Raw genomic sequence first — 24,897 nt, 5'->3', positions numbered from 1 at the left:
CTATAGCCACTACTGAAAAATCCCTGATGATATACTTCCATCTGTCTGATTCCTGGGAAGCAAAGCGTCAGCTACGATGGGTCACTTGGCTGCATACACTGGAACAGTCAGATCTAAGCTGTGGTATAGTTCGGGTCCATTCAAAATGTTTGTGCATTGTCCATGGGTTATTTCACATCAAAAGGAAACTAACAGAAAAAGAACAAGTCAGGTTGTCAGCACATACATATTGTGGAAATCCATTCAAGGTATAAATAAGCCCAGTCTTCTCTATGAAGTTGTTTTGGGCTGTGAGATTTGTCAGCTCTTTCAGGCTATGCAGAAGGTACTGTGGTCAATATGTGGATGGGACTTCTATCATAGCAGAGTTGGCTGACTTTCTGAATTCCCAGAAAATAAATGAAAAAAGGACTGTCTGCACTTCGTGCCAAGCACTTTCTTTCTCCTCTCTTTCTCTCCCAAAAATGTTCTGAGGAGCTGGAGGCTCATTCATTCTTCAGGCTGAATATCCCTCTATTGTATACAACCAAAGACAGGCTCTTCATACACAATGAGCAATTTAAAGAATTGGGATGGGTGTCTATCCCCAAGTGTCTGGCTCAAGGACATGGAGCCTGGAGGAGTCAGGACGGGCAGAGGAGCCTGCTCTCAGGAATTAATATCCAATGCCTCAGTTACGTGACAGGTGTTCACCAACAAGCTCTCTCCACTGGCAGTATATGATGCTCAGGACCAACAAAAATGTGCCTGCAACCCCTCTTCACAGTCTTCCTTTATAGCACATACCCACCTTCACTGGTGATTGGGATGGTGAGCAGAGGGGTTTGAAGTGTTGGGCATGTGGGCTGTGATAAAGCAGCCCCCAGCAGAGATGGGGCAGACACCTCAGGGTCACCCTGGCAGATTTTGAGGAAGCACCATTGACTTTTTTTGCTGGCTTTGTCAGCAGAAATGTTGCTGGGACCCAGACTTTGAGGCACAGATCTTGGTGGGTTCCCTTTGGCTCTCCCAGTGGGCAGCAGAGCTGGCCTCCACCCAAGAATATGCCATGAACCTTTCCTTTTCTCTGTGTAGGCGCTGCAGCAGCTGGTACAAGGGGGAGGGAAACGCCACATAAATTGTCACACTTCATAACATTTCATCTTGGTTGTAAGATCCTGCCTGTCCAACACCAGCTCACCCCAGCCTCAGTTGATGCTTTAGACCACAGGACTTGCTGTTAATTGGTCAGTTGTAGCCAACCTGTCAGTAAGCTGTCAAAATATTAATAATCTAGCACCACTCATTTTCAGGATGGAAGTTTTAGCAGCAAAGAAATTGAATTTCCAGCCCTGGTCATGACAGCTCTGAAATTGGTTTAATGCAGGAGAGATCTTTCCAGCATTAGGAAAGATAGAGAGAGTGTCAGAGATGGTGTGTTTCCACCGAGTCTCGTGGTTTGAATTTAAGAGTCAAAGCAAAGAGGCTATCTCAGTACATCAGCAGCTTACGGTTGTAATAGGCCTGGTGAGCTCCTTGGCAAGTCCTCTTATCTTCTGCCCACGTGATGTATTACTTCAAAAAATGAACTACACAGAAAATTGGGCTAAGGCCGTTTCCTTTCTTTGGACCTGCACTATGTGCAGGGCTGTACCGTCAGGTAAGAACAAGCACAATTTTGCCTCTGTGATAAAACACCGTCCACTGGAGACTCTGCCTTACTAGGTCTGGGACTCACTTGCAGTTCCCTGCTCCCTGACACTGTTATAACTGCATTATTTCATTTATATCAGAAAGAGAGGGCTTTTGCCTAAGAAACTGAACTGGAACCCAAGGGAAATAAGTTTCTGTACTAGCTCTGACACCTCTTGTTTTACAGAACACCCAACAAGCCAGTTGGTCTTTCGGTGCTCAGGTTCTCAGCACAAAAATGTAGCAAGTAAGAGGTCTTCCCTATACTTCTGTCATGGTGAGGGCATTTTTATTAAATGCCCAAAGCATTCATACCGGTTTGAGCTTTTGAGGATAATTTTAATATAAATAACAGCATGATAAATTTAACATTCACTGCTAGTTTTCCACTAAGAGGTTTATTTTGACTATCAGAAGAAAATAGTGTCATGTTTATAAATGCATAATCATTATTTTAGTTTATCCATTGTTATTATTATCAACCTTAATAAAAATAGCAATATCACAAAAGTAACCAAAGGCCACAAATCAATTTGTTTTGCCCTGTGCTTAGGCTCAAATTGATGCCAAGAAACTCTCTCTGGCCCCATAGAGAGATCACAGGTTCAAAGCATCCCATCTGGCTGTGTTTCTAGGGTTCTTACATTATTATTTTTCTTCATAGTTATTTCAGGCTTTAGCAGATGAGGCAGTACGACGCTAATTTAGGAAATCTGTTTTTCTTGTGTGTAACTAACATATCTTCATCTTGTCCCATCTTGTCTCATGATCATTATCTCTGAATGCAAAGATATATTTCTGGATACTGTTTTGGAGTAAGCAGAGTTGATAACATTGTTACCAATTTCAGACAGTTTGTCACGAAAACAGAATGTAGAGAAGACAATGGATGAGTTGTGATTCCCAGGTTAGAAATTGTCCTGGGGTTTCACCAGATCCCCAGGCTGCCAGGAATGCAATACCAGAGACAATGCTGTCAGAAAATCCCTTCGTAAGAAGCAGTTGCTTTCCTAGAAGAGTGATGCTGAACTGGATGGGCCAAGTGCCGTGGGAATGAGCTATGCTGCCATCACTACTCCAGCTCATAACGCTCCAAATTTTAAAAGGCTTTAAAATTCCAGCTTGAGATAAGAACCAAAATTAAAGAACAGATCAATCAATTAAAATCCAAATATACCTTATATTTTAAAAAGAAGGGATGAAAATTTATTCCATCCAACCATGAATTCAAAGTTGGGGTCCATCATTAAGAAAAACTGAAGCAAAAGACAAAATATGTCACTTGCTCTCTGTGAGCTGCTCGATGCGCAGCCCTCCCCAGATAACACTCTACACAGAGCTGTGCAGTTGTTAGTACCCAAATCTTACTCCCGGAGCCTGTTCTCTCACCCAGCCTACCCAGGCTCTCCAGGGAGGTATGGAAGTGAGCAGCCTGGCTTGAAGAGTCATCCCAAGTTATGTTCTTGTCAGCACTCATTAAGTTGAAAGCTGTGTTCCTATCAGGATTGCATGAGCAGCTCGCCAAAGGCCAATGCAGTGAATTTGGACAGTTTTATCTTTATGAAGTTCTTGGTAAAAATGTGCCTGCACGGTGGACAGGCCAAGAGCTGAAAGCAGAATACAGTACTGAGGTATGGTGGGATGGACATGTCTGAATTTGGATCCCCAAAACTCATTGGGTTCATCCGCTTTGTAGCCAAATTTGAGATTGTAGCTTGTGTGGATCTATATGAGCTTGTTTTGATCCAGTTAACCAGTTAGCCAGGGCAGAATGGAGCTCAGCATGTCTTGCAGAACCTGCCATGGGTTTTGTCAATACTCTGCTATGTGCCCAGGCAGATGTCCTTGCTGCTGCAGGGTTACCTTGGGCACGTCCATGCTGCAATCACACCTTCGTCTCCAGCATTCACAAACTTCCTCTGTGGTCACATGGATAATTTAATCAGTCCTTGAACACAGGAAGGTGCTTTAGGACAGCTTGTGTCCACATATAAAGATCTGCAGCTTAATTACAGAGGCTCGTCTGGCACTTGATTTTTTTGCCTGTCCAGGAATACTGGGTCTTCTTGCAAGACTTAGCAGACCTGCACTCCACCTCTTGCTTGGGTGTTTTAAAACAAAGCCAACTGAACAAATATGTACCTTGAGCACAGAGAGTTCCCACAGAAGTGAGGGCAGATAGCCTTCTAATTATATTTCTCAGAGGCAGTAAGTTAGATTGCTTGCTAATGCTGCTTCTCAGCTCCCAGAGCTGGGGAACAGACCTGCATGGATGGTGATTTATTTGAAAATGTGCTCCCTCCAACCCACAGATGGTCCAGGCGGAGTCAGAATACTTGCAGATACCATATTGTCTCATCAAGTGAATCTCTGCTCTGCAGCAGGGCTGTACACTCCCATGTAGCAGCTTGTTATTTTAAAATGTATCTGCTCTCTCCTACTTCTAAAAGGCCACCAAGAAGACTTGTCACCGATCTCTTATGGAGCTAGAAGGGGGAGGAAAAGTGGAGTGTGAACAGTAGAATATCACCTGCCATCTGGACAAAGATGTGATGAGATGTAAAGTTTGGATGCACATTTGCGGTTCTTGATCACATGCCAAGAGAGAGCTCAGCTACAATTATTTTAAAGCATTTCCAGACAGATGCAACCCTAGGTCATGGAAGAAGCTACGCTGAGGCAGGAGGATGCTGAACTCTATCAGGCTGTACACAAGGCATCATTGCCTGTGGGAGTGCTGCTGTGCTCTGTGTAGGACTTATCCTGTGAACAGGACCTATGTGGTTCAAGACCTGTCCTGGGAATAAGAGTATGCCAGGATCGAGTGCTATAGTATGAGGTTTGTGGTCAAAAATTCTTAGATATTCAAAGACATGTTTAATCTCTTAACTTCCACAGGTTTAAGTGGGAGTTGGGCATTCGCATTTCATCTGGGAGCCTAAATGTTCTCGAGAATCCGGTGTCTTTGTTTATCCACACAGGTCTATGCGCATTGATACCAATGCTGGACTTCTCGGTGCTGTTGGCGTCAGAGGGGTGTTGATTAAACCCTGCTCTGGCTGAGGTCAGCGGGGAATGTAAAATGGGCTTTACTGGGTAAAGAGCACTATAAAGCAGATGCTCTTCTGCAGTGCCACCCTTTCCCCTGGGGTGGAACAGCACTTATACAGACATAGCGAACATGATCCAGTCGTTCCACGGTTTGCCTCCGCAACCACAATGAAATGCCACTGCTGATAGCTGTGATGATATTTATGATTCCTACTTAATATGTTTTAAATGACTTGATGAGCTCTAAGTATTAACACTAACATCAGTAAGTATCCTGAGCCAGATTCTCTGGAAGGAAAGCCTTGCCATGCCATAGACTTTGGTGCAGTTTAGTGCTTTTATCCCATCTGAAGATCTGGCTCAGTAATTGTGCAGAACGTAAAAGAGAAACCCATAAGTGCTGTAAACAAAGGAAAACTGTTACTCTGGGAGTGTGTTAGATATTTCAACACTCATAATTAACATCCCTTTCCTAAACCATGGCACAAACTACTTGCAGAATGGGCTTTTTCTTTTATTGCTGCTAGTTTCAGTGACTAAATTTATACAGTCATTAGGTTTGTGTGTGGATGTGTATATTTGCTATTCTCCTTCGGGTTATAATAAAAGGAGATTTTGAAGGGGGGGGGAAAAAGAGATCTTTATTTATCTGGCAATTTTGAGAATGTTTGTAGGGAAATGGCAGGCAATAGAAAGAAGTGGCCCAGTCTGGGGGGACGCTGAGTGAGCAGCTGGATTTGAATACAACAGCTAGTGACAGTCTTCTGCGGACCTCCTGGCTGTCCCTGAGCATTGCACATGGAAACCTGTCACCATTTCTGCTGCGGTCTGGCAACATCAGGGGGTTCTGTGCCAGTCAGAGCTTGGTCTAAACAAACAAGCGAGCAAATTGCTTGCTCTTGTGATCAGTGCCCAGGAGTGCCATGCTCTTGGTTATTGTGGGATCCTTTCTTTGCACCTCCCAGCTGAGGATGCTTGGGCTGCCAGTGTCAGTGATGCTCCCAGCCTGGTACGCTCGCTCTTGCTCGAAGCAGCACCAGGGCTGTCCACTGTCCTGGTAGTGCTATGCCTGCACTGGGACTGTGACACCATTGGATCGGCATTTTTTGAAGGAGCTGAGACATCCGAGGGTGGCAGTACATTCCCTGAATACCCTGCAGCCCCACGGCCACAGGTTTGACAGCGATGCTTCTCCACCGATGCCTGTGGAGCTTCTCCAGCTTTACAGAAGGGCGAAGAAGAGTCCAATCAAACTTACTATGTTCAAGGCCAAGAGACTGGGTTAGATTTACCAGGGCAGGTGAAAGCTGAGGTAGATGAGAAAAAAAATCTGTCCTCTCACTCCAGGCTGTGCTAGGGATGGGGGCAGATGAGGCCAGACATTCCCAACACCTCCCTGAAGGACCAGACTGGCCCAAGTGCTACAGAGATTGGCTTGTGCCTGGAAGTCCCATCCACATTTCCATCTACAGATGGCAGGAGGCTACTGGGATCAAGGATAAATGAAACATCTTGTTTTTCTAAACCAGAAATAGCTTTTCGGGCAATTCATGGTACCTTATACCCTCCCTGAGCAGGTCTGACACACTGAATCTCCCCCAAATAGCAGTTGCATCCATTTAGCTCCCTTCTTTGATTCCAAGTGTCATTGAATGTGGTCTCCCTAATTTTCTGTGTGATAGCTACCATTTTATTTTTTTCTAGACTGTGAAATTTCCAATAAAACTAGAGTTAGCACAAACCAGACCTATGTTTGTTTTTCAAAGCAAATCTAATTACTCTTCTTAGTGGAATTGCCTTTTGTTCAAGGGATTGGATTGAGATACAGAAAACAAGTTGCATGCAGATGCTAATCATTTTGTATGTAAATGACTAACATTTCTTTTACAAATATTTCATGCAGGTTTTTAGTTTAACAACTAAAAAAAGATCTGCTTTTTCAAACTGTTTTCAGTAATATCTGTAGACTTTTAACAAAATACCTCAGGCTCTGTATCTCCAAATAGTAGATAAATAAATGTACTTATTCACTTTGTATGCAAAAATAATTTAGCCAAAGACACATATTTCGCATGAAGATAAAAGCAGACAAATTTCCTTTTTTTTTTCTCCAAATCACAAGCATACTTTTTAATGAGGAGAACTGGTGGGTTTTCTGAGTGAGCTGAGTTCATGATGGTGCTGACCGAGGGCTCTATGCAGTTTGTACAGAAAATGGAGTGACAATTTATTTCTTTGTTTAAAGACTGAAAAAAGACCGGTGGTTAAAAGATGAAGCCATCTGTCCTCTCACTGTTTTGTACCTGGTCGTGCTATTTCTGTCAAGGAGAGAGTTGGGAAAATAATTGAGTGGGGTTTGTTATAAGCCTGTTTCAAATGGTCCCTGCACCAAATGAGAGAGTGAAACGGGTGCCCTTGAGCCCGGGGGTTATCATACCATTACCTCTGGAGGAGAATGTCCTTATGTCCTCTCAGAAGCACGTGGGGGACACAGCCTGAGGATCCCTTTGCTGTTTTTACCCACTCTGTATCTGTGGGATGAAGAGAAAGTATTGGACTCCAGGTCTGCCCATCTAGCACATTTCATCAACACTGAATTCATCCTAAAAAACAAAACAAACACACAAAAAAGGTTACATGCCCCAGAGTTCTGGCCAATAGCTCAGTGATTTTCCAAAAATACCTTCAGTTATCTCAGATTTCAGTCTGTGCAGCAGTGGCTGGTAAGAACTGCTGTATTATGTGAAGCCTGTTAAGCTCACCTGCACTTTCCTCTTTCTTCCCAGCTCTTCTCAGCCCAAGACAACTGAAACAGCAGTTCCCATCTGATTCCACATAATTGCCACAATTAATTTTGACAGTGAAGCTTGTAGAGAGGTTCTGCCATTAATATCCCAAGAGCCTTTTGTTATTGGTAGCCCCAAAGCGATCAGCAAGACACATGTGCAGAAACTAAGTGACATGATATACCTGAAAGCTTGACATTGGCCACCAAGAAGATATCAATGAAGAAAAACATAAGGGTTTGCATGTTAAATAGATGTAGAGGACACTCCAAATATCCCCAGGGGGTGCTTGGGAGAGTGGCCTATGTCCTGCTTGTCTGTCCCGTCTCCTTTCTGGTCAACTGGTTTTTCCTTCTCCGTCTGCTTGCTCTTTGTGTCAGGTCTGCACGTGGTAATGCCTACACCAAACATTTCTGGTGCTCAAACCTGTGAAAACCCTGCGGCATGTCAGTTTGGTGGTAGGACGAATTGCATCCTGGTGTGTGTTTGTCCCTACGTGGCACAGTGGGACACTAGCTGTTGCTGAAGAGGTAATATACATAAGAAGAAGGATAATAATAATGAATAAAAATGGCATTATTTAACTACAACTTAGCTGTCAAATCTGTGTTTTTTCAAAACTATCGAATGGACAGAGCCGGGATGTTTCTTGGTGATGTTGCCATGGTTAGTGTCCTGAAGTGCTATTTCAACTGAATTGCGGCAGATGAGGAATCAACCAGCCAACTCACAAAAACAATGGGACAGTTTTGTTTGCTTGTGGAGGAGCTTAAACATTTAAAGGAAATCGCTGTTTTTTTCTTTCTTTTTCTTAAATCTTCATTAGGTTGATGTCTTTAAATACGTTTGCTGTAAAATAATGTAATAATTTTCCTGCTTTATTGGTAAAAGTGGATATATAATACGGCATCTGCTTTTATGAACTACTGCTGCATGTCATAAAATATTATACTGCAGTGATTTTAAAATAGATATTTATCTGAAAACTTGATTTTTAATAACTTTTAAATAAAATCTAGATTTGTTTTCTTTCTGAAATAACATTTTAAAAATGCATTAGCTTTTATATTTCTTCTTCATTGAAAATAAAAAATAGTCTTTGTTCCATGCTGAAATTAAAAACAGACATTGAAGATCCAGATATCTCATTCACAGTAAATTCCATGTTTTGGTCAAGTTGGTAGCTATCCTTCACAGCCTACCAACTTTTCAGTCCCCCCTTAAAGGGAATTTTCTTGGTAAGTTTTTATTAATGGGGTAACCAAGGCATGGGAAAGGAGACTGAGTTGTCCAGTTTGGTTTTAGAGATGCTCTCCATCATGAGGTTTGCTGCCTGGCTGGGCCTGATGCCAAGGAGAGCCCCCAAGCCAGCCGGTCTGTCTGTCGGAGGCAGCCGTTGCAAACTGCCCGGCTCCCTGGTGAGCTGCGCCTTCTGAGGCAAGACAAAGCCTGGAGATAAAGAGCAGATTTAAGGAGTGCTTAAACACTGATCTTTTGGGAAGCTACTTCAAAAGCTGTTTTATAGTGCTCTAAGTCATCTAGATCTCCCTTAACTTGTTTCACTTTCTTCCTAAAATATTTATTTCTCCAGCAAGGAAGACTCCTTCAGATAGGAGAAAAATGACCCGTTGGGCTGATGGTGTTTTTATCTGTGTGGCGTTAATGATTGATGCAAACTTCACGTGTGCAGCACAGCTCTGCACTTTCTGCTCCGCTTTATCTTCTGTGGCTTCAAGCCTGCCTGGCTCAGTAGCTCTGTTGCATGCTGGATTTATTGTCAGACCAGCAACACTTTATATAACCCCCAAAGCACTTGGGAATACATACCTCCATGTTGCTGGATGTTCAAAATGTTCACTCTTAAATGAGGTCTGCGGTAAATATGTAGCATTACTCCAGATGCTTTGCTCAGATGTTGGTCATGAGTTTTCCATTAGCAAGGTTGGAGAAGCTCCCGAAGACTTCTCAGTGGCAAGGGCTTGGGTGAGAGCATCGCTCGCCTGTAGCAGCACCTGCCTTCACTCACAGGGCTCTGCGATACCTTGTCTGGGTTCTAGAAAAAGGGATTTTTTTTGTTAGAACAGTTTTTCTTCAGAAAATGCATATTCATTGTGGCTTGAGCTCTTTTTGCAAGAATGGCATAGTTTTAAGGAACCCAGTGGGAGAATTTGTTTGGCCAGGTTGAATTTTCTGCTCAAAATCAAAGTCTGGGGAAAAAAAAAAACCACCCACCAACAACCACATCTGCCTCAGTGAAGGTTTGGGAGCCCACTGCCAGAGTCCCCTGGCCAGCCAGCTCTTTTAAAAGACGTTTAATATTTCCCTGTTGTTAAAAATCTTGAAAAGTTACTGGGACATGACAGGTTTTGGTCCATAGTTGAGTGTAGTTTCCTCCTTGAGACTTTAGGCAAAGCCAGGACAAGTGGCAAAGGCACGGGCACCCGCACAGCCGGCACAGGCTCAGGGGTGTCTCGGACAGGCCCATGTTTGCTCTGGGCTCCTGGGCAGCTGTGGGACCAGTTCTCAGTATCTGACGAAATACTTGTGTCAGAAATCTTTAAAATTACTTCTTTCTCTTTATTGAAAGATTTCCAGGCTTTGTGCCAGCATTTCCTCCTGTCGCTTTTGAAAATAAATAAGTTGTTTACTTGCTTTTGTAGTCCCATTTCTCCGAATCCACTTAAATGCCCCTGATAAACTGCCTTTTGCCCATAAGAATTTGAAGAAACCTCAATGTTTTAGGCAACCACCATTGCACATTTCTTGCCCATCACAGGGGAGGTAAGAGCAAAGCCAGGGGACGGCATTTGGAGCAGCAGATGAGCAGCAAGGCTGTGTCTTTGCTTCTCGGCTCTCTTTTTTCCTTTTTGCTTAGTATTTCAGGCTAAATCCTAACAAATTCCTGACTTTTCCTGCATTTTTTTCAAGCCTGTTCACTGTAGGCTGTTTTGCAAACCACAGCTCTGCCAGGGTAGGAGAACGTTTTCCTTTCAGTGGGGAGTTTTCTGGATGCGTATTACTGCTGGGAGCTGGTATCGCTGATGCCTGTTGTTTTCTGTTGTTAAACTAACTGCAATGCGTGGCCGTCGTGTATCACTCAGTGATTCCTAATTTAGGAGATCAGTGATTAATTCCTTCCATTGCTTTTTCTTCTCTCTCTCTCTCTCACTGCAGGATGTTTTCACACCAGAGTGCAAATTTAAGGAATCTGTCTTTGAAAACTACTACGTTATTTATTCTTCCACGCTGTACCGGCAGCAAGAATCCGGCCGAGCGTGGTTCCTGGGACTCAATAAAGAAGGTCAAATTATGAAGGGAAACCGAGTGAAAAAAACCAAACCCTCATCACATTTTGTACCCAAACCCATTGAAGGTATGGAATCTGCCCGCTGCCTCCATCAGTGGGGCATGGGGAGGGGGAGTTTGCAACTGCAGATTTGGGGCTTCCTGGATGAGGCTGTTGGGCTGCAAGACCAGAAAGCAAGGACAATGTTTGTAACATTTCAGGAAAGTGCTGGGCTGCACTGTTAGCATTTCGTCTGCTTTCCTTCCCATATAATAAACTTTATATATCATCCCAAAGGGGTTTCTCAGCTTTGGGTTGCTAAAGGATGAATTTAAAAGCCCAGCAACATGAGAAGTTACTGGGAAAGGAAAGGAGCCCTTGAGTGCCCAGCAGTTCAAAAGGAATCCAAGCCAGCAGTGACCATAATGTGGGGGTCTCTGTGGTGATTTTCCCAACTCATTCAGTGGGTTTCCAGTCCCATGTAGAGTCAGTAGAGACAGGGTTTATCTCACCTGATTTTAGACTTTGAGACTCTATTTATATTAACAGGAGAGAAATGGGTCCTACCAGCACAGCTGTGGATGTACTTTATATGTCTACCCTAAGATGACTTAAATCTGTTTTTTTCTCATTTGTAAAGACATCCTAGTTAGTCACTGGGAGGAGAGAAACCGCTACCATAGGTGTCCAAAGTTAGATGAGATGTTCTCATGCCATATGTCTTCATCACAGCGTGAGTGAAAGTCATGGAGTTGAAATTTTGCCCTCCTGCTGCTGACTGTACACTACTGAAGTGTGCCACAGGCTCGTGCCAGGGCATTTTGCTTTTTGTGAGCTGGCCCCTGATAATGGAGAGATGTAGTGTGATGAGCCTTGTACTTAACAGGTACTAGTGTGATTTTGGAAACAAGGAGACCTCTTTTTTTCTTTGGCTTCGAAAAAGCACTACTTCTCAATCCCCAAACTAGGTAGGCCTTTCTGACCCCATCTCGGACCTGCCAGTGGCCACCTCAGGGACGCAGCAGCCTGGGGCTGGCCTTGACTGCATGGCTCCATGCCCCCTCTTGCTACCCCCATGTTGGCTGTGGGGTCAGGGCTGGACACGTGGAGAGAAGGAATGAACTGATGCTTTCCTGACAGGTACCACTCACAAGTGGTGGAGGCCACAGCTAAGTCCATGCACTAGTAGCTGTTCTAACGGATTCCCAACTAAGGCACAGGGGCAGACGAGTGTGCATGTGTGAGTGAAAGGCCAGTTCAGGAAGGCAGGCTGAAGTCGTCTGTTGGACCACTGAAGCAAAGCACGATGAGAGAAATTCAACTCAGCATTCCCAGAGTATCTGTGGCCTTTGCAGAGGAGATGGAGATGTTGAAAGAGCAGAGAACGGCCTGGAGCCTCTTGTCCTATGCTTGTTTTCAACAGCTTTTCTGCAGCCAGGAGCCTTTTCTTGTTTATCTGAGGCATTAGTGGGATTGGTGCCCTAAGCCCTCACTGAGTTTTGCTAAGGAACAGGGCCTGCTTCAGGCATGGGGTCAGTCACCAGCTTCTCTTCTGTCTCTTCCCCTCCTGCCTTGGCGGGGAGGAGAGTCTTTTGCAAGCTCTAGCTTTCACAGCTGGGTTTCCAGCTCCTTCTGGTATTTCTTTTCTGCCTGGCTGGGTGTTGGCACTGATCAGTGGGTTCCTTTGAATCCAGGCATCTTTTTTTTGATGTAGCATGCGTGGCATCTGCTGAATGGCTCAACAGTTGTCTTCTGCATGCATTAAACTAGGCCATTCCTGTGGCTTTCCTTGTGGAAAGCCTTGCTTTAACAGAGGTGCCTGACCCACAGTAGAGTTCTCCTTGCAGCAAATGCCGCTTCGGCTTTCATTTTGAAAAACCCAGCCCAGCCCGAGATCTTCCCTTTCCTGCAGTTGCATCCTCCCACGCTTGCTTCAATCACAGCTGTCACATAACCTCCCGAGCGAGTGAGCGCTTTGGAAGTTGGCAGCCAAATTAAGGGCTCCTCCACCCCTTCCCTCCTCCACATGCTTTGCAGTCAGCCTCTGTGAGCGCTGCTGCATCAAAGAGCTGGCAGTCTCCCAAGCCAAGGCACGTGTCAGCTTCCCAAAGCATTCAGCTGTCTGGGACTGTGACTCCAGACGGAGGACTCTGTTCCCAAGCCTAAGATTCATTGTAGGTAGCAGAGGCTTGTGGGGAGGGTTGGAGTAAAACGCGCTCAGCTCCACGTGATTTCTCTGTGCTGCATCAAAGTCTCCATGGGCAGAGCTTGCAAGCAGAGATGTTACAGAAAAGGGGCAATTCCTTCCCTGTTTTAACAGCTTCTTTCTCTTTGTCATGACTCTAAGGAAGTATTCAAAGCACTCCCCTGCTATATTTGCATGTTCCTTCTGCTAAATGCTGTGGCACGCTCCAGCATGTGGGCTTTGCTGCTTATTCAGGCCAGTACTTTGCAGCTTCCGTCTGCAGTAACGCACCCAGGTTTCCTTGGGCTCTGGTACCACCGCCAGCGTTAGCCCTGCCGCATGATGGCTGACATAGTAATGTATGCAAGGAGGAATCTGGTCCCCTGGGAAGGGGAGGTGTTACATACATTGCTAGGAATCACTTCACCCACCACTTCAGTGGCAATTATCTCCGAGATGAAACTTCCCAGTTGTTTGCCGTGTGCAGAAAAATTATGCAGCAGCTTAGTGAAGAGAGCATTCGCAGGAAAAGGCAACACAAAAAAGCCCAGATTGCTCTGGGAGCTCATTTGACTCCCGTTGCTTCATACTGCTTTCTGAATTCAGAAGTCCTCTCCTTGAAGTTGCAAATGGGCAGTAAATAAATATTAAATATCCTCTCAGATAATTTCTAAGGACTACATATGTGTACATGTGCGGATATATACAGTGCTATCTGTGTACATGTGTGTGTGTTATCTATGGCTTTTAGCAGCTACAGCTTTATGCTGTGCTAATCCCCCAGAGTGTTTTCACTCCTGTAGATTGCCAGAATGCTGGAGGTGTTCTGTGCAAAAGTCACTGGATACCAACTGGAAAAGTTTTGGGTTTTGATTGGTAGGAGGGTTTTTTTGGTTTAGTGTAGGTAGGCTTTGTTTGTTTTTGGAAATAGCATTAAGCTTAATCAATATGAAAGCACAAAAAACTTACTAAGTAATAACAGGGGAAACGTTAAGTTCCTCTCCCATCTGTGCACAGGCAAAGCCAAGGCAAACAGCCTGACAGGCAGCAGTTAATGTACTATGTGGTGCCAGTTTTGGTTAAAAACACACATACGCAACACATTTCTTTTGATATTTTTATTTCTGATCAGTGATCATTCGAGCTAAATGAGCCCTTAAAGTGCAGACATATAGATTGAACCAGACTGCACAAGAAATTAGCTTGAGTGTAATTGTCACTTGGACACCAAGCAATCTTTTGAAGCAATTTCAGTCTCTTTAAGTGTCTGTAGTGATTAATGCTGGGCAAACACTACCGTCCACAGCACCTCTTGTTTTTTTAAATATCCAAACCCATCTCAAACAATGGGAGACTTTTCCAGTCACTTAAGTGAGAATTTTATCAGGTGCTTGTTGTGGATGTGCTGTTATTTGTATTTCCTTCTCCTTGAAGACATCATTTCCAGATTGCTTTCCCAAAAGAGCTGTATTTCATCTCTCACCTGGCCCAAGCCAGAATGCATTTGGGGTGGCAAATCTGGCCGCAGAAAGCAGAAGACAACTCTTCATCTGAGTAAGAAGAGTTGCCCCTAACTCCAAACTCCCGGTGCTTCAGCCCTCATGACATGAACACATATCAGATATGAAGGTGACCTGTTAATGACTAATCTGATCCATTTATTACCACTGATGAATATCTGTGTGCAAGGAACAGCAGCCAGCTCTTTCCCAGTGTGTTTTCCCAGGGATGCAACATGCCGATTTTGTTAAAGCAAAGTCCTCAGATATTGCAAAGAAGTACAAGACACTGTTGAGTAGGAAGACGTGGTAGGCCTATTGAAAATGCTTCAAAGGTATCACCTTAATCCACAAAACATCCTAAAAAGTGTTCTTTAAAAAAAAAAAAGACAAACCCCACACTCTTTATCAGTCTTTGTTAACACAGCTCCTCTTTTGGGTCTGTCTTTCAAGTGAGCAGGCTTTGGTATGTTTTCAATCCCACGCTAACTCACTTGTTCATCTATGAAACTTCTAATCATCTTATTAGATGGCAAATGCAATATATTTTAACCATGCTTTTGCTTGGCTTTTTGTCATCCTGCATTTCTTACCTGAACAAACTGTGATTCCATCTGGCAGCATCCTGCACATTTAGCCGCCAGATAGATGCGAGCACAAATGCCTCTGAAATGCATCAGCTGGGACCAGGTTTGGAGCACAGTAATTAGAGGCAGAAAACGAGGGTACATAATCACTTGCTCCCTCCTGCCCCTAGCTGCTGCTCAGACAATTAATTCTCTCCACCGAAGCATTGGCTAATGCAGCTGCTACTGCAGATACCAAGACCCTGAGCCGTGGCGTCCGTCAAGGGAAGGAGCCCGTCTCCCGGGCTGCCTGCCAGAGGATGTGTGCTCAGCCCTGCCCAGACACTGGTCCAGGCTGCTGTCGGGGCATGTTGCGATCCTGCTGGGCTAACAACCTGCCTACCTGCTAAACGGCAACCTGGGAAAAATTAGGTCCTCCTAATTTACTAAGTTCTGGGGCAGGGCAAGCCAGGAGTGATGCTGGATGGATAGGATATATCTAAGGTCCTTTAATAAGCTTTTCCCTGTATTCTAGAGAAAGGAAATGGAGTTTGTTGCATCCTCTGAACCTCCTCAACTTGTAGCAGTGCCAAGTGAGAAATGCTAGGATCAGGACACAAAATGGCGTGTGCTTCCCAAACTCAGGCAGTCCCTGACGCCCAGGGAAGCTGCACAGGGTGATTTTGGTTTCACCATGTGGGTGGTGTGCCAGTGAAGCAGCCTGGGAAGCAGAAATGAGGCTGGGATCCTGTGCCAGCACATAGGCGAGAGATGGAGCTGTTCTTGGGTGACAGGCAGCCTCCTCCATGCCTTCGCCTTCGGGAAGGATGCTCCCCACCGCCCCCTTCCCTCTTGCTTGTACCTCCAGTCTCTTTCCTGCCTAATTTGCAAGTTGTTTCTTTGCGTGAAATTGTTTCCTTGTGCATGCGAATGGCAAGCATGGCTGGTTAGCAGGGAAACAGGGAATCAAAAGCTGCAAGAACCAGACATCGGCACAGCTCTACTGCCTCTCACCCCCTTCCGTTTATGCCTGTGGCTCTTCAGCAGATCAAGCTAACGGCACTTTCCAATTAAAGCATGAATATGGATGTGTTGATTAGAATCTGGGACATAGGAGCTGATTATCTGATTGAAGCTCCAAAGCATTAACTTGGTTTCCAGACATTAAGGGCTGTATTTGGCTTGGTGTGTGGGTGTGGGTGGGTGGGAGAAGCAAGGCAAAGCACGGAGGGGACTCTTGTTCTAGCCAAATTGCTCATCCTTTCAAAGCTGCCTTGTGCTGTGTGCACCAGCAGACCTCCCAAGCGTCTGGGCATGCCAACTGTCACACTGCTGCTAGTTTACCTTGATGCAGGTGACAGGGACACTGTGTCTTGCACACACAGGGACCCCAAACAGACCTGTCAGTGAGTGCTGGTCCTGAACCACAAAGATTTAGTTTAAAGCCGGGAGGATCTGGGCACTCACAACAGTCCATTTGCAAACAACCCCCTCCCCGGTCCATGACTAACATCGTGCGTGAGTCACACCCAAGCTTCCTCAGTACAAGGAGTAACAAACTGCAATCCCAGAGCTTGTGTTGCACAACATGTCACGCTGTCCTTAAAACCCCACGTGTGTGCGGCTGTGTGCATACACACCGTGTGTCTGTGTGCACACACACCTGCGTGTCGTGGTGCACATGGGTTTGCAGCCACCACTGAGCAATGGCCGTAGCTCAGCGCACACACACACAAACCTCTCGTGTAGGAAAATATCTAGGCACTATATCGTGTGTGATGCCATATAAATACTGCGTACACCGATACTGTAGGTGTATCTAAACACTAAAAAGACGCTTGTCCTATACTGCTACAGGTTTTCTGGTATGGTCTGTTGGCACAGCCTGTCTGGTACAGAGGCTTTGACAGCTCTATCTTAAAAGCACAATGTGAGCAGCCTCCAGTCATGCCCCATGTCAATGCTTGTATCATGCACTAGACTGGAAGATAAACTTATAATTCTTGCCCTATTTGCTTGCTACATACAGGGTTTCCTTAATTCTTGCTGCAAATGTTGTTTACTTCTGTAGCTTGATTTATATTCATTACTCTGTGGGCTTTGTTAGCAGGTCAACGTTTTTGCCCAAAGGCCATGGTGAGAGGCAGGGAGCTGAAGAAAGGCAACATGCCATGCTGCTCCTGCTGCTGTGGGCTTTGCTCAGGCTCAGCCCTTGTGGTTAAGCATCTGACCCAGCCCAATGAGGTATTGGGGATGGATGCAGGTAAGATGAGCTTACTACGTGCAGCTGCCTGGGGGAAGAGCTCATGGAGGTCCCTCCAGCTTTAGCTTGGGATCAGAGAGGTCAGGGTGAAGACAATACTGCACTTGAGGCAGAACTTTGTGTATGGGACATCAGGGGCACTGGGGCAATGCCGGCAGAAATACCCAACTCTGCTGGGCAAACATCACGTCAGAGAATAAGGTCGCTCACAGAAGTGATGTGGATCCTCAGTGTCATCAAAAGGCTCTGCAACTCAGGCTAAGAAATCACAAGGGCACAGCTTTTCCTCAGTTGTTAACTTTATCATACTGTTCTTCAAGATTTTTTTAGGTACTTCACCACAACAGGCAAATTCACCATCACCAGGTTGTTGAGTGACACTCATGAAGGTATGAGGGGCAGCTCAGCAGCTGAAAGGGGATGAGAGATCTCTTTTCCTTCTGTTGCCACTGTGCTACACACTTTCCTTGCAGCGTGCAGACAGCACTGACTGTCTGGGCAGCTGACGGGCAGTCCTGGCATTGCTCATCCTGGCCCAGATCCATGGGACAAGTCATTCATTTTCTTTTTTTTTCTCATTTTCATCAAAAAATGGCTCCAGTAGCAGTAACAGTTTGCAGAGCAGTATCTGCCTTGCAGCCACGCTGGGAGGCCCAGCTAGAGTGTGTGTTTAAACTGCTTTGAAAGCCTTGCATGAAAAATGCTCCATGGGAAAAGTAATATTTTTTTCACTACTCGTATATTCAATGCAATATCTCTCCTATTAATACACAGTTGACTGCACTTTATCTCTGTCCTGTATTGTCGCACACTGCTATAACTGTTTATCTAGCTAGGAGTAAAATGCAGAGCAATAATGTCATTTGCAGCCTGCCTCTAATTGCCAGGATTTATTTGCAAATCAGGGGAGGTTATAAATATAAGCACTTACATCGCCTTTTTATACATGGGATATTTTTTTCATTTCTTCAGATAATTTTTGAAATTTTGTTCTTGTTGATTACCCAGAACCAAAACCTGATGGTCTCTGTCCCCTGTGTTTAAGCTCTGTGCCATTGCTTGTGAGGCGACAGCTTTACAAAATGAAGCAGTACACAATGATTTCTTTCTATCCTAATTTTTGCAAAGATCTGGGCATGACATTTGCAGTCTGGACCTACCTCAAGTTCTCAACTCCAGCGTGCCTGCCCTTGAGATGCCTCATTATTTCAATCACATCTGCACCCCACCACATTTGTGATGAGCTCATCAGACATGTTCCCTTTGGTGTGAGACGCTGAGCTGCTCAGCACGTGCCCCTGCTCTGGCACACCTCACACAGCACAAGGACAACCATGAGGACTTAGTCCACATGGTGAGTTGGATAAATGCTTTATGCTGCACAGGACATGGGGATGTGCCATGCCTTGGGCAGACGTTGCCTTCTCAGGCTGTCTAGGCTCCAGCAAGTACATTTTTATAGGACACACATTGCTTAGCCAGGGTCTGGAGAGAAGGTGCCCTCCATCCACCTTGTTCTCAGGTGCTGCCAGGTGACCATGCAGAGCTGAGATGGCTCCTGGCTTGTTGTCACTGAACTTATTCCCATGTGTCTGCTTACGGCCTTGGCCTTGGCTGGCTGTCTTGGTTTATAGGGGAAAAAAATAACAAGTGCTGAGAGCAGACCTAAGCTCTTGGCCAAAGGATCCAAATGGGCTTGAGTCACCACTTCCAGAATCAGAGCTTAACACCCAGAAGGCCTGGATGGCACAGATGCAAGCGTAGTTTTGATTCAAAACTCTGAAGGGCTTCTTGTTGGAGGGGACCAGGTAATTCTTGGACCTGTTATTAGATGATAATCAGCATCTCAAGACAATACATGGGGCTGTGAACTGGAATGTTTATTTTGTATATATAAATATACCATGAAAAAACAGTAAAGCATAGAAAACCTAGAAAGACTTCTCTGTGAGAAAGGAGAAGACCCCTGTTTCTCTCTGTGCCTTTGGAAGGATCCAGAGAGAGAAGGAAGACTTGACTTGCAGTGAGGGCAGGTGACGGATCCTGCTTGGTAACAGGATCTACTGCTGGGTCACTAAGTGTGTGTGTATCTATTGGGCCTGGAATTCCAGCCTCACATACAAAGAAATAATTCATTATGGTCGCTAATGTCTGTGACTTCAGGGCTGTTAATGGGTGTCTTTTCTGTTTGCAGTGTGCATGTACAGAGAGCCATCGCTGCATGAAATTGGAGAAAAACAAGGACGCTCAAGAAAAAGTTCAGGGACACCAACCATGAATGGAGGCAAAGTTGTTAACCAAGACTCGACATAGCTGACAAATACCCTCCCTTCTTCCAACTCCTCCCCTCCCACCCACCTACCCACCCCACCTGGCGAAACCACACTGAGACGACGACAACTGAGCAAGGCAGGACCTACCAGTAGTGGCTAGGAGTCCGAACTCCAGAATCTTTCTTTGTGTAGGACAAGGAAATCGAACCCCAGATCCTGCCTGTTGCAACGTTTTAAAAAACAAAAACAACAAAAAAAAGTGAAGAAAAAATGTTTTAAATCAGGACTCCATTAACATTTTCAAAAGCAAACTGTTTGCTCTGTGATCAAAGGGGGAAAAAATCTCATCTCTGCATAATAATAATGATAACAACTAATAAATATAATAATAATAATAAAGATGTTACTTTAAAAATAAAACAAAGCTTTTGGAAAATTGAACTTAGCATATGATGTGCGAGAAACACATGGGAAACACAGCCTGGGACTGTGCTTTCTGTCTTATACTTTCACCTCACGTTCACACCACTGTTTTTTCCATCCCTGCTTCCCTGGGGATGGATGGGATTTTTCACAAAGCAGGAAAGGTAGGGATGGATTATGACTGTGTTTGCTCTGCTATCAATAAAATATGCCCTGTCCAAATTAGGAGTCTGACAGTTATGGGCAACAAACTAGCTACTCTGTATTCAGCTTTTTCCATCTACATTCAAACACTGCGTAGTTATTTGTTGCTAGTGTCACTGTGTGAGTATGTTTGACCCAAGTCTGGCATTTTATGCCTTTTTATCATAATTATTTATATTTATAGGCTTGTTTTACTGTATTAGTTGCCAGGGGAATTTCAGAAATGGGTTTTCAGGTCCCGCAGGATGAAGTGATCATATTTATTAGGGAAGAGTTAGAAGACAGAGGGAAGGAGGGATGGCTGCTTGCTTTAAAATATGAAACAGAGCAAGAAACGCTACTGAAATCCGTGCTGTCAGATGGAAACGATGAGGCATGTGCTATGTGAGGGGGTGGCAGGGATTTCAGCAACGGGAAGAGGGGTGCAGGGAGGGAGTAGATGGGGCGTGCAGAGGAGGGGGCAGCTGCAGGGGAACGTGGGTGGTTGTGCATGTCCAGCTGTGCCAGGGCAAGGAGATGCAGCCGTTTCCTTCCAGCAGCCGGGCTCTCCCTATGTGTTAAGGCTCCCCACACGTCTCGTTTTACACGTGTTCAAAGCGAAGACTACAAACCCCTCTAATCCAAAGCCTTACGGCTGCCAAGCCCATTATGGGATGAGAACCTCTGAGATGTTCCAGCAACCTGGGTATGCGTGGGGGGGTACGTGTGTCGTGAGCACCGGGGCTGTAAATGCTGGAGAAGCACTTCAGCGGTAACGAATTCACAGATAGGGAATGGCAGTGAAGAGGGCGATGGGGTGAGGGATGCTCAGCTCTGAGCCCACCCGCAGCAACTAGGGCATTAGTGGGACTTTGCAAATCTTTCCCTGTCTGGTGCTTTCTCTCTTTGTGGTTTGGGGGTCAGTGGTGAACCACACACCCTCGCTCCTATGGGTGGTACTGAAACAGGGCCATAGGGGCAGATGCCCTTTCTCTGCCCACACACATTAACTTCGGTCTCTAACCACTTTCCGCACCCAGGGCCTGAAGGCAGGAGCAGCAAATCGTAGAGGGGATACAGTTGCTGTTACAAAAACAGGCACTGCCCTGGCTGTGGGAGGCCTGCCCTGGTGCCTGGGAAGTTTTTGCTGCTCAGGTTGTGGTTCCATCTCCTGTGAGAGATGAAAAGCAAAATGAATAAGCAAATTTCCAAGGCCCTGGAGGAGGCTAATGGGTCAGAACAGCTCATTATATGAGGGGAAACAGCCTAAAGCCTTGCTGTTACAAGCCGGGTGGGAGTGTTTGTGTCATTCAAAAATTATGGGCATACATAACATACCAAATACCACCTTAATTCTTGAGGCTTCTTTGCTATCACAGCCAATGCCTCAGCTGCCCAGCGGCTGCACACTGCGAAGCTGCTGTGGCTGCGGGAGACGGGAGTGCCTGCGCTGGCTGGGATGTTCCCTGTGAAGTGGCTGCTGAACTGGGGGCCTCCAGCCCCACGGCACGTGCCAGTGCCAGTGTGGGGCAGGGCTCGGTGAGCGGCTCCATACAAGCACAGAGCAAGCAGGGAAAAGCTAAGGGGAGAGAGCCAAATTTCAAGGTTATGGAAGACTCCCAGGATCATCATGAAGGAATGAATCTCAAGCATGTCCTTTTGTGTTTTGAAAAGCTGAAACCTTGAAATAAAGAGCCTCTTATCATGGCTCTGCTGCCTAATGCTGCACTTGCAGGCAGTCCCTCCGTGCTATAGGGACACAGAAGACACCAGTGCCTGCATGCCAACAGCAAGCACCAACAAGGTTTATCTGGGGCTCCCAGTCATGTTGGGGTGACTCCTGCCCTCCTCAGAGGTCCCAGTCCCACAACACTGGGGCAAGGTCACTGATACATGTTCAGATTGGGAACATAGCCCATGCCCCATCTGATAACAATCTGTTGACTACATTTCAGCTCCCTCACAAACTAGAGAGCACCCCAAATTACAGGGCGCAGGGGAGGCTGCTTGCTCACTGCAGAGATGTACATTCAAAGAAGTAGAGCCTCAAGAGCAAGCAGGTCTCTGAACTAACCAAGCCTCCAAACACCCAGGCTGTAGTTTAAGCACTGAGCCATGGCCTTTCTCAGCTGCTCTCCTGGAGGGCAAGCCCAGCACCTATTGCAGATGAGAGCATCCATGGCACACCTTGGTACCACAAGCCTCTTCTGGCCCCAGCCATGGGCAACTTGCGAAGGTCACTGATGTCATCTAAAGCAGATACAGCATGAGAGACCAAAAAGTGCTGTGACCTTGTGTGCAGGACACCCTTTACCTAAGGCCCCAGAAAGCCGTGGGCAATAGCAGATCCAGTCCTGCCATGTGCTTATTTTTCTGTTGTGTCTCTCACTTATCGCTGCCCACACCGGGTTTTTGCCTTGATAATTTTCTTTTGCCAAATGATTGCAAGAGTCCCTGGAAATGCCACATTCAGGCCTAAATGTCAAAACAATCTGTTCCTTTGGTCCATTGTGTTTGAGCCAATCAATCAATCACCTTCATGCAACACTCACTGAGCTGGCTGGTAATGAGAGCTAATCAATTCTGCTCACACCCAGGCTCTGCACTACCTTGGAGCAGGTCTTCTGCCATATATGTTGGAAGTAGGTGCTGGCTTTCCTTGCTGCCTGCTTAGCCCTGGCAAACTGTGAGCCACATACAGTGGCATAAACCATGATAAAAGCCTCCCACACACCTTAGGAAATACTGTGCGCTGCCTGACCTCTAAGGAAGCTGCAAAAATCAGCTTGTGGTGTAATGCAGGGACTCCTGACATCAGGATAGCCCAAAAAACTAGTGAGGCTGCACAGTGTCCACCTGCACCACTCCTGACTGGGAGCTGCTTGTCTCCAGGTGCCCCAATGCCCTCCAGATGCCTGTGATAATGGCCAAGAAACATAAATGATGAAAAAGAAGGATGTTTTCATCTCACCTAGCCCATGGTAGCTGTTAACTCTGCTAAGCCTGCAGCAGACCTTTGCCCTCTGAATAACAACAGATGCTGCTATGGAAGAACTTGGACATTTGAAGTCCAGCAGCAGAAAACACTTTACAGCACAGAAATATGGGTACATGTAAAACATTCACTTTGTTTCACCTTAGTTTGGTTCGTGATGTCCACACTGTTCTGGCAGTACATGCTATGCCACACAGCTCCTCTCACCTATGCATCAAGGGCAAAACCTGATAACATGGCTCCAGTTTGGACCATGAGGAATTTACTATGAAAAAAAAGCAGAAAAAGATACCATCACGACAAGCATGCCATACTGCACCAGCAAGTTATGCCACAAGTGTCAGCATTGGCATGTGACAATGTGCTGTAAAGCAAAATTGACACTCAACAAAGAAATTTATGAAAGTCGTCTGTCAACAACATTTTTTGTTTGCGCTCAGATAGGGTCTGGCTGATGGAGCCCCACGCAATTCTTCAAGCTGTCACGAGCCTCACTTTGCACCTTTACATCTTAAACTGCACTGATTGATTGTGCACCATGAGTGTTACCGCCCCAGAAAGACATCGTTGCCACACTCTCTGAGCAAAGCTGAAGCAAGTGGTGGTGTAAGCTCCCCAGGCTGATTAGAGCTGGCAGGAAACGAAGTGTGCCATCCTTCCTGGCTTCATGCCAGCAAAGCTGCAGTATGTATGTATGGTGTAGACATGAAAAAGCCCCTGACTTTTTGAGGCCTACAATTCCTAAAAAAGAAGATTCAGAATTATCATTAGTTACAGCAAACAAAACCAACCTTTGCTAATGGGCATACACTAAAATACACTACTTTTAACGTGGGGGGGGCATTGGCCCTAAAACATGCCCAACACTAGACCTCTATTAACTGTGGCATAGCTTAGCCCTGGTCCTAGATGGCAGGGCTCAGTTTGTATGTCACTTTCCATCAAGGGAAAAAAAAAACAAAAAAAACCAAGAAAAGACAAAAGTGAGTGTCTTCAAGGTCCAGTTCCTCTCCCAAAACTGGAACAAAATTTTTAGTTGCTGCTATGGGATGACCCACTGCAAGCACCTATGAGTAAAATCAAAAGAAACACCACTGCACTTCCTCAGTGAAGCAAAGCATTCACATCTTTCCTCTCCCACTGCAAACGCTTCAGCCTTCAGGGTGATCGATTGAAAGCTGTTTCCATGGAGTAAAAGGCAGCAAGGCTTACCTCCTCCTCACCAGCATAGAGTAAAACTTGACTGCTTTTCTTCGACTGCTGAGCAACAATCATGACATCAACCAATTCCCCATGTTCTTCTTAGACACCTTAAGGACGAAGACCAAAAAAAAAAAAAAAAAAAAAAATCCCATAGCCAGGCTGATACATTTTTAGCATCACGTTTAAGCATACCAACATCTCAAACCTGCTCAGACCTTTGTGGCCATAAAGTTAAAGCTAAGTAACTACCATTTCAGGACAGAGCATTTCTTTTCATGATACATTTATAACTAACTAACTGCTGCATGCACAGAAAGTTGGATATCTTCCCAGCCTGCCTCCCTCTTGGACTTCAGGCACCTTCTGTTTGGCAAAGGTCTAGGTCAGCATGGCTCCAGGGCTCATTTCACCAGTGCAAACACTATGGATCATTGTTATGGCGCAAGGAGCTTGCACAGGCTCCAAAGCATTCCCACCTGAGGCAACTGGAGGATCAATGCAGAAAGATTTGAC

General features: G+C 45.4%; 1 protein-coding gene across 1 annotated transcript in view; it reads left to right on the top strand.

Annotated features, from left to right (window-relative positions):
- The window catches only part of FGF12 (fibroblast growth factor 12), a gene marked incomplete at both ends in the record, with an annotated part of 105,146 nt that extends 85,526 nt beyond the window's left edge, over window positions 1–19,620 (top strand). Inside the window, 2 exons of the mRNA XM_082319404.1 lie at window positions 10,683–10,881; window positions 19,502–19,620. Coding sequence (XP_082175530.1) covers window positions 10,683–10,881; window positions 19,502–19,620 — 318 coding nt within the window. The remainder of the gene's footprint in view (window positions 1–10,682; window positions 10,882–19,501) is intronic.
- Window positions 19,621–24,897: the final 5,277 nt, after the last annotated feature.

This window comes from Platalea leucorodia (assembly GCF_965183815.1).
Source record: "Platalea leucorodia genome assembly, chromosome: 8".
Lineage (NCBI taxonomy): Eukaryota > Metazoa > Chordata > Aves > Pelecaniformes > Threskiornithidae > Platalea > Platalea leucorodia.
This window is presented reverse-complemented; position numbering and strand designations above follow the sequence as displayed.